A 13,214-nucleotide genomic window follows, 5' to 3' on the forward strand; every position below is an offset into this window, starting at 1 on the left:
AACCCTTTTGTAAATGTCTTTAAATGATGGAATTTTTAACCAAATCATCTGAAGGAGTTTAGGTTGGTTGAAAAATCTTGTTTGAGATTTTATTGGCACACATAAATTCAGGGTTAAACTTTTTTTGTTACAAGATAAGATTCTAATACATGTACATGTACTTTGCATTTATTGGGGTTTTTTTTCATACTGTGAAAGGTAATGTTTACTATGTATAACAAGCACATATATTGCTCCAGAATTCTTTAGAATTAAAGGTTTGAAAGGAAACAACATAATTCATGCTCATTATGTTGTTTCCACGTAGCAACATAATGCAGATCAGCAAAGTAAAGTTAGGATTTGTATTCTGCACATTGAAAAGGCTTTAAATGCCAGTTTATAGGAATATAGTCAGATTTGTTTCATGTGACTTATTTTGTGGTTTTGTACATGATTATCTTTTCTGACATATATGTTTTCGAGAGTCTTGAAAGAGAAACATCTTCAGATTTGGAAAATGCACGTTTTATAATCCAAAATGTTCATTCAGTTATGGTCATATATTAACCTTGAAAAAATTAATTTCATCCTGGAAAAAAACCTGGAAATTTATATTTAGAAAAACATTATTAGAAATTATGTTATTCAGCTCCTTCATAGTTAAAGGTTGTCAATACTTAATTAGGATGTATCTGAAGTTTACAGAAAAATATAAATTGTGCTAAAGGCTGAATATTAGCTTTACTAGTCATAAACAAGAAGACTATCATATGGCCTGTTGTCCATTGTTCTTTCATCTGTCATCAGTTTGTTAGTTCAAGTTTGTTATCACTCCTCCTCCTAAAACTACTTGGTGGATTGTCATGAAATTTTCCACACACATTAATCCCAAGGTCTAGTTAGTCCTATATGAAAATGGAACCACCCAGACTTCCAGTATCTCTTCTCCGCACGAACAGATGGTCATATCGGCAGGGGTTTTTGATTAAAAGACTTTTTTTAATATTTAGTTGGTTCTAAACGAAAACTGTGTAGATATACATCTAATATGGCAGGTATCATGAAAATCTTGATATCGCTACTACTCTTGAACAGAAAGTTATATTGTCAAGGGGATTTCACCAGAAAAGACTTCTCATGGTGTCTAATTGGTATTAAATTGAACAGATACCAACTGACCTCCAATATGGCCACTGTGTCAGCCATCTTGAAAATCTTGACACTAGTTTTTCTGAACAGAAAGTCATATCAACAAAGGGGATTTTAATCAGAAGACTTCTTATTATGTCTAGTTGATCCTAAGTGAAATTGGTGTCAGTCTTATATTCTGTATGGCCATCATAATCTTAAAATTCTTATAATTGCTACTTCTCCTAAATGGATGCTGATATCTAAATGGGGTTTTCATCAAAAGACTTCTTACGGTGACTAGTTGATGCTAAATGAAAATGATTTTGATGTTACATCCAGTATAGCTGCCATGGCAACCATCTTGAAAATCTTATTATCTTAGTTATTCATCCTTAATGGAATGTCATATATAAAAATCAACATGGGCTTTTCACTACAATACTTCTTACAATATCTAGTTGGTCTTAATTTAGAATGGTATCATTTTGATGTCCAATATGGTGTACCTTCTTTAAAATCTCGTTATTACTGCTCTTCCTGTGTGACATGGAGTTTTCACTACAAGACTTTCTTTTGATATCTAGTTGATGATATCAGGGTTGAAGGTCAAAGGCATGGCAAAAAATTGTGTCCTATACTTACAGGTGTTTTGTGAATGTGTTAACTCAGGTATGTAAGAAAATATATTTGTTGCCAAATTTGGTATGTTGGAGTTGTTAAAGAATGTTAGAGATGGTTTGGTACTCAGGAGATAAAAAGATGATTCAGTCTTATCTTTGATTCATGGAAATTCTTTTTCAGACATTAGAACATCAGTCCCTACAAGGGACTCTTGTTTATTTTTGGTATGATTGGATCATACAAAACGTCTCATTTCTTCTGCATGAATTTTAAAAAATATCACTTAATGGATACTACAGAAATGTATGGGACTTTCGAAAGAGGTAACTTTTACTGTGTATTTATATCTGATTCAGATACACGTGGAGAAGAAAATTCATATCAAATTAGAAAGTGTTCTTTTAAGAAGAAATTCCATCTATTTGCTATTTCAGGTATGTGATGACCAGTGAACACACCAAAGATAAAACTTTGAATTTCTTCCAAAAAAATGATTACTTTGGTTTGGAAAAAGAGAATATAGTGGTATTTGAACAAGGACTCTTACCTTGTTTAGATTTTGATGGGAAAATCATCCTAGAGAAGCCCCATAAATTAGCACTTGCACCAGGTAGGTACATGCACAAAACTGCACACAAATTTTGTTCTGTGTTGAAGGAAAGAACAAGTTTTACATGGTGAAGCTGATATGTTGAGGTTGTCAGACTGAAATGTATTCTTTTGTCATATCAGTTATTTAAAGTTCCATCCCCCACATCACATCAAAAGACAAATGCAGTTTGTAACCCCTCATTTATGCTTTCCAAATATTTGTAGATATAGGTATGAATGAAATCATAAAGAACTAAGGGTTTATATAGAAGTTCACTTCTGTGTATGTAAACAATATTGATACATGGATGTCAGTGAAAATAACAAATAGTTGCAGACTAATTTATTAAATTTTTCTACTTAACGTAAGGTCATCGATGTGAAAATAATGGATAATAGCAAACACTTATTGACTTGCTTGTATACAACTTGAACCAAACTGTACAAAAAATCACATAATAGGCTAACAGCTCAGGGTCTATTTTATTCATTCATCTCATTATGCAGATCTATTCTGTCTATTGTACTCATGATAAAAACAGATCAGGATCTATTTTATCCATTATACTCATGATACAGATCAAGGTCTATTCTATCCTGTCCAGTAAGTGTATTCCTTAGAGTAGTTATAGAGAGACATGTTAAAGTATGTACCAGGATGTGAGGGGTAGAGAAAATCTACATCACTTGTACAGCTTTATTCAGCATTCCCTCACTATAGGCCCCCTTAATTATAACACGGTTCCTGTTATAAGCTGGGTAATTATCATGGATTTGATTGGAAGGTAGTGAAATTATATGTATTATGTACCTGAGCATTATCAGGTGGTCTGACTCTGTGGCATTAGATTGTATGGCTCCAATATGCAGCATTGTAATGAGAGGGTACTGTGTACTACATAATCTGTATTTCTAATGTCTGTTTAACATAATTTTTTTTAGGTGGAAAGAGAAAGAAAACCCACCTACTTTGATTTGGTGATCAGTAATTACCTTTGCACATTATGGAACCAGAAATCAAGCCCAATATAGTATAACCCATGTGTAAATAGTATGCCTTCTGCGAAAAATTCATGGTTTCCCAAGACAGGTTGTCTCTCATGACAGGTCGTAAAACTATATAATCAACAAATTTGTGCATAAAGAATCCGGCCTCTCAGGATGAGAAGTCTCTCATAACAGAGGTAATTTATGACAGGTTTTATTGAACCATATTGATACGTAGTGAGAATGTTAATAATGAATTGTCACACTGATGCATAAGTGTGAATTTAAATACTGCATGTCATTGATCACCTTGGTGCATGGTGAGACTGGTACTAATCCACTATCACTGATGCATTGTGAGAATGTTAATACAGCATGATCACTGATGCGCTGTGAAAATGTTATTATTATATGCTCATTTTTTTCCCCGTTAATTTTACATTGTCAGAATCGTTCAATATTACCCGATACTGAACTCGCGCGACAATACACATATACCATTCACATGCATAAAGAAACTACTTTCTATTGTAAACAAACGATGGACGCAGACACCAGCACTTTTGATTTGTACACAAATCATGTACACTCGTGTAAGAGGCTCTTTACATTGTAGTTGTTTAAATTTGTTTCTGAATGAACTTAAACATGTTTCGTGGACTGCAAAAAAACCCAGCTGTTTTGGCACATTCCACGTTGATACAATGTTACGGATTTAGGCTACCTACATTATATAACAGATGGAAGATTAGGTCCTTACAAATAACATACAAGTGACAAATCATATACTCTCTTCTTAAGCTGGTGATAAGAATGGCTAAATAAAATATACTTAATTTTACATCCTGAATTTCCTCAAAATGTATTTTCTTAATTCTGCAAATTCGAATTACATGAGCCATGTCATAGGTTTTCAATCTGGATTACACATTTCGAAATTCTGCTGTAATTACGATGATAAGTGCAATTGCATCCTCCTTACTGAACTCAAAATGAAATACACATTAAATTCCATAGCGTCTTTTTGATAATTGCATTTGAAAGACTTCATATTTTTCCCACATTATGATTTCAAACATTCAATGACAGAAACAGAGACACATTTGCAGATGTAAACACGCTTCTCCCACACCACTTCAATCCAATATATTTCATGTATAATTTGCACAGCTGAATCCAGTCCAAAATCACAAACTTTCATCGAATCGAAACAAAATACCAAAATATATTCATTCCAGATCATATGGAAAAGTTGTTGCAATTGCGCATTCATTCACAATATGACTGCAAATTTCAATTTTAACTAGACACGCCATTTTCTTTATAAAGTTATGTTGAGCGCGCAACTAAGTTCAGATTTATCTGGGCGGAGTTATGTGCGCAGTAATAATGATGTCATTGTGTAATGACAAATCTGCGCTTGTGTATTTAGTTTGGAATACAGCATTCATTCATTTACGTTGTTTCTTGTAGTGTATTTTGTTTATATAATTAAGCCTTAGGTAGAATAAAAAAAATGAGCAAATAATAAAAAGGTTACTGCATTTGTATGGGAAAATATGAACTCTTTTTTTTTTTTATCACTGATGCATTGTGAGAATGTTAATACTGCATTATCACTGATGCATTGTGAGAATGTTAATACAGCATTATCACTGATGCATTGTGAGAATGTTAATACAGCATGATCACTGATGCATGGTGAGAATGGTACTAATCCATTATCACTGATGCATTGTGAGAATGTTAATACAGCATTATCATTGATGCATTGTGAGAATGTTAATACAGCATGATCACTGATGCTTTGTGAGAATGTTAATACAGCATAATCACTGATGCTTTGTGAGAATGTTAATACTGCATGATCACTAATGCATTGTGAGAATGTTATTATTATATGCTCATTTTTTTCCCCGTTAAGTTTATATTGTCAGAATCGTGCAGTATTACCCGATATTGAACCTGTGCGCCAATACACATATAGCATTCACATGCATAAAGGAACTACTTTCTATTGTAAACAAACAATGGACGCAGATGCCAGCACTTTTGATTTGTAAACAAATCATGTACACTCGCGTAAGAGGTGCTTTACGTTGAGGTTGTTTAAATTTGTTTCTATATGAACTAAAGCAGATGTTTTGTGGACTGCCACATGCCAGCTGCTGTGGCACATTCCACGTTGATACAATGTTTCAGATTTAGGCTAGCTGCAGTGTATAATAGATGCAAGATAAGGTCCTTACAAATAACATACAAGTGACAAGTCATATACTGTCTTCTTTAGCTGGTGATAAGAATGGCAAAAAATATACTTACAGTTTTACATCCTGAATTTCCTCAAAATGTACTTTCTTAGTTCTGCAAATCTGCATTACATGAGCCATGTCATAGGTTCTCAATATGGATTACACATTTCGAAATTGTACTGTAATTTCAGTGATAAGTGCAATTACATCTTCCTTACTGCACTCAAAATCAAATAAGCATTAAATTCCATAGCGTCTTTTTGATAAATGCAATTGAAAGACTTCATATTTTTCCCACATTATGATTTCAAACATTCAATGACAGAAACAGAAATACATTTGCAGATGTCAGCACGCTTCTCCCTAGCTTCTTCAATTCCATGTATTTCATGTGGAATTGTCACATACAAACCCAGTCCATAATCACGAAATTTCTAGAATCAAGAAAAATACCAAAATCTATTCATTCCAGATCAAATGGAAAAGTTGTTGCAATGCACATTCATTCACAATATGACTCCAAATTTCAATTTTAACTAGACACGCCATTTTCTTTCGAAAGTTATGTCGAGCGCGCGACTAAGTTCAAATTTATCTGGGCGGAGTTATGTGCACAGTAATAATGTTGTTGTTGTGTAATGATAAATATGTGCTTGTGTATTTATTTTGGAATACAGCATCCATTCATTTACGTTGTTTCTTGTAGTGTATTTTGTTTATATAATTAAGCCTTAGGTAGAATAAAAAAAATGAGCATATAATAAAAAGGTTACTGCATTTGTATGGGAAAATATGAACTCTTTTTGTCGGAAGGATATACTGCACTCCCAAGGTCGTGCAGTATTCCATAAAAAAACAACTCGTTCATATTTTCCCATACAAATGCAGTAACCTATAAATATAGCATGATCACTGATGCATTGTGGGAATGTTAATACTGCATGATCACTGATGCTGTTTGAGAATGTTAATACTGCATGATCACTGATACATTGTGAGAATGTTAATACAAAATGATCACTGATGCATTGTGAGAATGTTAATACGGCATGATCACTGATGCTTTGTGAGAATGTTAATACTGCATGATCACTGATACATTGTGAGAATGTTAATACTGCATGATCACTGATACATTGTGAGAATGTTAATACGGCATGATCACTGATGCATTGTGAGAATGTTAATACTGCATCATCACTGATACTTTGTGAGAATGTTAATACAAAATGATCACTGATGCATTGTGAGAATGTTAATACAGCATGATCACTGATGCTTTGTGAGAATGTTAATACTGCATGATCACTGATGTGTTGTGAAAATGTTAATACTGCATGATCACTGATGCTTTGTAAGAATGTTAATACTGCATGATCACTGATGTGTTGTGAAAATGTTTATACAGCATTATCAGTGATGTGTTGTGAGTATGAAACAGAACAACAGAGACTGATAAATTCCCTTACACAGCTTTCCATGACCTCAGCAACCCTAGCCATACACAACAACAGCAGTAATAATGTGGGAACTGGGCAGTCAATTTTGAGGCCGCTGAGGGATATAAACCAACATTCGTGAAATTATCTGAGGACTTAAAAGCTATTGAAATAAATCAATACTCAGAGGCCACTAAATGAAACACAAAATGGGGTATTGGCATTTTCAGTGGTAAATTTCTTATTTTTTTATTTTAATTTTGTTTGCTTATTTAACCTTTTACCTCATGCAAGCGTCTTTTGACGCCTCTACTCCATTTGCATGGAAGCTCCTTTTGACGCCTCTACAAGATTCGCATGGAAGCGCCTTTTGATGCCTGCTGTAAACATCAGCCATTTTGAGCTAGTTTTCATAGCGCCACCTTCGGGGAAAACCCCCCTATTAGATACTACATTCGTTTCTGCGAATGTCAATTACATCAGATCACGTGGTCGCTATTCATGCACTGGTCGATATCTGCTATTTAAAGTAACTGGGTCATAATCTCCACTCTCCAAAATGGCAGCCACGGATTTCATTCAGTACGTACAAAGTTTTCATGATTAGTATAACAACCACGAAAGATTCAATAAATTAGGTAAAGTCTCTGATATTGATGTAGGCAGCAATTAGTTTTTATAAATTATCAAATTCAGATGACTTAGTAATGTAGACGCACACGAAAACCTTGTAAATTTCGAGTATCGGAAATGGCAGCTACAGTTGGTCACGCAGCCTCACTGACATGACGGTGAATTAGTTCTCTCTCGATATTAAAGCACATAAAATATTCTTCCGTGAAAAATAATTACACAGCTATAACAATCGGACTTTACTCTTAAATTTTTCCACATATAATAGATGTGTAGCAAAATGTAAAATGGTTAAAATTGCTGTAAAACGTAACATACACTACATTGCTTAACAGTTCACAGGCAGGCTATGCGTATGCGGTCGACTAGGTAACATGTGTTCTATTTATAGCGAGCTGCACTTTGTCACTATGCTCTATGAGGTAAAGGGTTAAAACATGTTTGGTGAATATGACCACTTACACAAAAATAAAAACAATATTTATGAGACCATTATTCAAGGACTAAATAAAGTTTTTAAATGGTAAAACTACCATCTCCACCAATGTGACTTAACACCATTGAAAAATGTATATAATTATCCATAAAGGTGATTGTTTTGCTAATTTAAAATATTTTGGATGTGTAGTCATTAATCCCTTCCAGCAATCAACTATGCAACCAACCAAAACATATGGCTGGTTTTGCAAGCAACTCAACATTTAACAACTTCACATTTAATTTCAGACTAGATAACTGAAAGTGTCTTGTTAATTATTAACGCTGATTAAAAAGATATAAAATGTTATTCCTGTATAGGACATACTAAAATTAAAAAAGAAATGTTATTTTTTTATTTGAAAAGAAATGTGTCAGAGTGCTCACACCATGGGTAGCCATTGCTTAAGATGTAAAGTATGAAGTTGCCGAATAAACGTAACTGTGACAGTAGTTACATTTCATTTGACATTAGATCACTAAACGGGTCTTCACAAGTATTAATGCTGTTGATTGAGAATGATATAAAATGTTATTTCTGTATACAATTTATTTAATTGTTACCTTTATGTTAGTAAGGGATGGCATCATCTTGTTCATATTTCCATATTGTTCATTGATATAATCCGTTATGATTTAAGGTTTGATTGGAAATTTAATCTAGCACACTTGTTCATTCCGTATCAGCTGTTATCATGTAAGGTCATGGTCATCTGATGTAGCAGATGGGACTGACTAAAATTGAACAAGAATGTTGTAAACGAACTAAATGTGTTGAAACCATCGGTAGCCATTGCCTAAAATGTAAAGTATGAAGTTTCTGAATAAACGTAACTGTGACAGTAGTCAATATATTCGTGTGATTCTGTACAGGTTATGTGAAGTGGCAAATGAAAGGAAAGTATGCACTACTTAAATTGGAATGCATTGTTGATTTGACAAAAGAAAGGACGAAACTGAAATTATAAGGATTAAATGATCATGGCTGGGTATTTATCGATGTGTAAATTTTACCTAATCACTCACAAGGTTAACATAAAGTCCTTCAGACTTTATTTACTTTGTGAGTGATTAGGTAAAATTTACACATCGATAAATACCTAACCATGATCATTTAATCCTGTAGCAAAAGATATGCTATGTGTTTATGAACCTAGATACACAGTTGTCGCAAGATAAAAAAAATTCTATACCAAACATTACAGATGGCAATGGAGGCCTGTACAGAGCTTTGAGGAAGAACAAGATCCTTGAAGACATGGAGAAAAGGGGAATTAAATATATACATGTCTACTGTGTGGACAATATCCTTGTAAGAGTGGCAGATCCAGTCTTCATTGGCTTCTGTATGAACAAGGGGGCTTCTTGCGGAGATAAGGTAGACGTCCTGGATGTTTTCATGAGAAGACTTTTTATTATGTCTTAAGTTGGTCATAAATGAAAATGGTGTGTCGAAGACATTCAGTATGGTTGTCAAAATGTAAATATTAAAAATCTTGTCACAAATTCTCCTGAGTGGATGGTCATATTGACACGGTGTTTTCATGAAAAGTCTTCTAATAGGGTCTTGTTTGTCTTAAATTGCATCCAGTATGGCTGCTACAGCAGCTAATTTGAAAATCGTATGGCTCAAGAATATAAGAGATGGTTTCAGCACTCAGCAGTTTGAAAGAAGAAATGGTTTTGTATTGGGATTCATGGAAATTCTTTTCAAACCTTTCATCAGATTCTTGTATTACTCTGCTGAAAATTATTCATACTAAGAATGGACAGAGTTATTTGTGTACTGTTGATAGTATCCATCATAAACGTTCACCAATGTAAGTGCTTTTTTTCAGCAGATGATGTCTAATTTATACTGAAAACAAATGTTATCTTTGCAGATGGAAATATTGAAATAGGGAACAGCAAAATATTTCTAAAAGTTGTTACTATTTCATTATATCTAAGATTGACCTGTTAGGTCACATTGGGTCCATAGCATTATGATGGCTTTGTAGTTGTTATTGTTGTTTTGGGTTTAAGACTATTTCTCAACGCAAGATAGGCAATACATGGCAGCCAGTATAACTGGTCAAAGAAGAATAGGGCCATCCATTTAGTACATATGCAGAAATCTGGCAAAGCTTGACCCCTCATCCCCGTACACATGCATGCTTTTTTAACCCCCAACCTGCGTGTATACACTTGACGCACCCCACCCCTCCAAATTTTATAGAACAGCCTATATTTAATCCACGCAGAAACAATCAAGAATTAATAATATTGTGTTTAATAAAATGGTCCACCAATGTTGACTGTCTGGCTGTGTCAAAGAAATAAGCTGCGTAACTTTAAAAGTTTGTCTAAAGTCTGCTAAAACGCTGACTGAACCCAGTTGAACAGGTTACGATTAGACAAATTATTACTGAGGTTTCACCCACCCCCACCCACCCCCGTTTCCTATGCATACATACATTATCAGTAGACAACCCCCACCCGATACACAAGCATATGCATTTGGGTTAACCCCCTCCCCCTCCATGCATGCATACTAAATGGATGGCCCCAACCTGGGAAAACCCCGTGATACCACTGACACATGGGAAGCTACTGGCAAGTTTTCTCACTTAATGACATTAGCATGAGACTCGAACTCACATGGACAGAGGTGAGATGGCAGTGATTGGTAAGGCAAACACTTTAATCCAGATGGCCACCCAGGGCCCCAGTTGCTTTGTTATTTAAACATTATTTTCTATTTTAGGTTGTGGAAAAAAGTCCTACAGAACCTATGTGTGTAAGATGCAAAGTGGATGGCAAATTCCAGGTTGTTGAGTATAGTAGGTTAACTTTGAAAACAGCAGAAAAAAGGAATGAAGATGGGCGGCTAACTTTTAATACTGGAGGAATCTGTAACCATTTGTTTACATTGGAGTTTTTGCAACATGTATCAGAGTGAGTAAATTATCCTGATGTATTCTTTTTGAATATATAAATGGCTGTTCAATATTTTTCAGTTTAAGTATCCTTGGTCATCCTATATTGCATCTGCTATCTAAAGTAGTTTGAACTTAATCTATAAACTGATGTTTATGGTAAAGCAGTTGGTTTAGATGTATTTACCTTTTCTATGAATTTCAGTTGTTGACTTGAAGGGCTTTTTGTACTGAATGAATTTAGTTCATATGATATTTTGAATTACTGGAGTTTGTTATTGATATATTTGCATATTATATACTGTTATACGCCTGTGATTCAGAGTAAAACATCTGTGAGAACTGACAAAATAGTCTGTGAGATTTTAGTAAATTCTTTTAGATTTTAGTAAACTCTTTGAGATTTTAGTAAATTCTTTGAGATTTGATCCCATCCCTGATAATTTATGTTCATTGACATAAAATGCAAACAAGCTGTTCATTGCGTTCATTTTGACTGTATGTCAGTCTGCATATACCAGTAATATGCACATGCTGGCAATATGCACAACCAGTAATATGCAGATACTGGTAATTTGTATATACCAGTAATATGCACATTCTGGCAATTGGTACATACCAGTAATGTGCACATACTGGCAGTTTGTACATACCAGTAATATACACATACTAGCAATATGCACCTACCAATAATATGCACATACAGTGTGACCCCGCTATAGCGTGCTCCATTATAACACGAATTCTTATATAACGCGGTCATGGCATGGCTCCCGAAATTTCATATATTTGTATTTTTCTTGTGCACAAAAAAAAAGGCTTAAAAAGTACAAAAAAAACCATAAAAAGTTGCTTATCATTTTGGGGAAGAGATCGCATATGAATAATACAAGACGATTGTGGCTTGGCTGCTGAAATTTTATATGCATTTTTCTCGCACACGCAAAAATATTTTTTTTTTCTTCTTTAAAGTAGGAAGAAAAAAAAAATGCATAAAAAGTTTATTCTGGGATCACGTAGGTCTTCGCCAATGTCTAACACTTGGACTGTTTTTCCTTATTGGCTGCAAAACATACCATGTGGCTTTTTTATTTATTGGCGACATTGTTGGCTGTTTAAATTTTTTTATACAACCATTGGTTTGGAGTGCAGAAATTCCGAGACCCCATGAAAGGAAGCCGTAAACTGGATATAAAATGCACTGAAATTTATCTATTGTTTCATAAACAAATTCTTTGTCCATACTGACAAACCATCTAAACAGTGCATTGTTATATCATAATCCGCTTATCTTGACATCTAGCATGAGTTCTGTATGTTCTGAAATATCCGCTTTTTTTGTTGTTGACATTTCTAGTAATGGAGATCAACCGGACGAGGCATTGTCTTGTAGTCTATCTTTAGTCAGATTTTCGGCCACTAGCAAGTAATTCATATATTTACAAAGGCTGACATTTGTATGTGGATGGTAAGTAAAATTCCTCTTCTTTTCACTCAGAATTAAATCCTTCAGAAAACTCATGTTTTCTGTAATAATCCCTGTCATTAGAACACCTGCGTCTTTATCGTCTGTTGATCCGTTGTTAATTTTCAGATGCATGTGTGGAAGGCAGCATCATGTTGCTACCACAAATGTAAAAAAGAAAAAAAATACATCTTACTTATTGTTTTAATCAGTAGACATGGAGGGACAGTAACTAGAATAGTCTAAACGACGGCCAGTTCCTTTTTAAAAATGTACCCAGATAAAATAGTTTGCTGAAATTTCAAAGGAAACAGATTACCTTTGAAGCACCGACTGTTATGAAAACATACTCAGCAAATGGAAAAAATACCAGTCTCAATCATGCAATACAATTATTTGATGTTGCCGCTACAATAAGAAATGGGCATTCATTTGGTTCTCCAAAGCTGTCCTTTAGCAGTGATTTCAATAGCGCATGCACCCTTCATCAAAGAAAGCCGACTACAATCTTTCAACAACAGCAAAGAACTTTTCTTCAAAGGAAGTCAGTACCAAACTTAAATAAAAGTGATGGAATCTGATGGATTTTTGCATTTTCCAACGTGACTGGAACACGTTAACTGTGCTGTGAAAGTTTTCTTTTTGTATGGAAAAAGTTTATGTTATGGAATGCTACCAACGGCGGCTTAAAACGCAAACTAACTTTTACCGACTTGGA

The 13,214-nt window shown here is 34.3% G+C and overlaps 1 protein-coding gene across 3 annotated transcripts in view; it reads left to right on the top strand.

Moving 5' to 3' along the window:
* Positions 1-13,214, top strand: part of LOC149785514 (UDP-N-acetylhexosamine pyrophosphorylase-like) — a 49,556-nt gene that overhangs the window by 16,808 nt on the left and 19,534 nt on the right. For all 3 annotated transcript variants that reach the window (XM_089979317.1, XM_089979315.1, XM_089979316.1), the window contains 3 exons: positions 2,169-2,344; positions 9,319-9,491; positions 10,860-11,050. In XM_089979317.1, coding sequence (XP_089835443.1) covers positions 2,169-2,344; positions 9,319-9,491; positions 10,860-11,050 — 540 coding nt within the window. The remainder of the gene's footprint in view (positions 1-2,168; positions 2,345-9,318; positions 9,492-10,859; positions 11,051-13,214) is intronic.

This window comes from Sinohyriopsis cumingii, chromosome 13 (genome assembly GCF_028554795.1).
Source record: "Sinohyriopsis cumingii isolate HCF-2022 chromosome 13, ASM2855479v2, whole genome shotgun sequence".
NCBI classification, from domain to species: Eukaryota; Metazoa; Mollusca; class Bivalvia; order Unionida; family Unionidae; genus Sinohyriopsis; species Sinohyriopsis cumingii.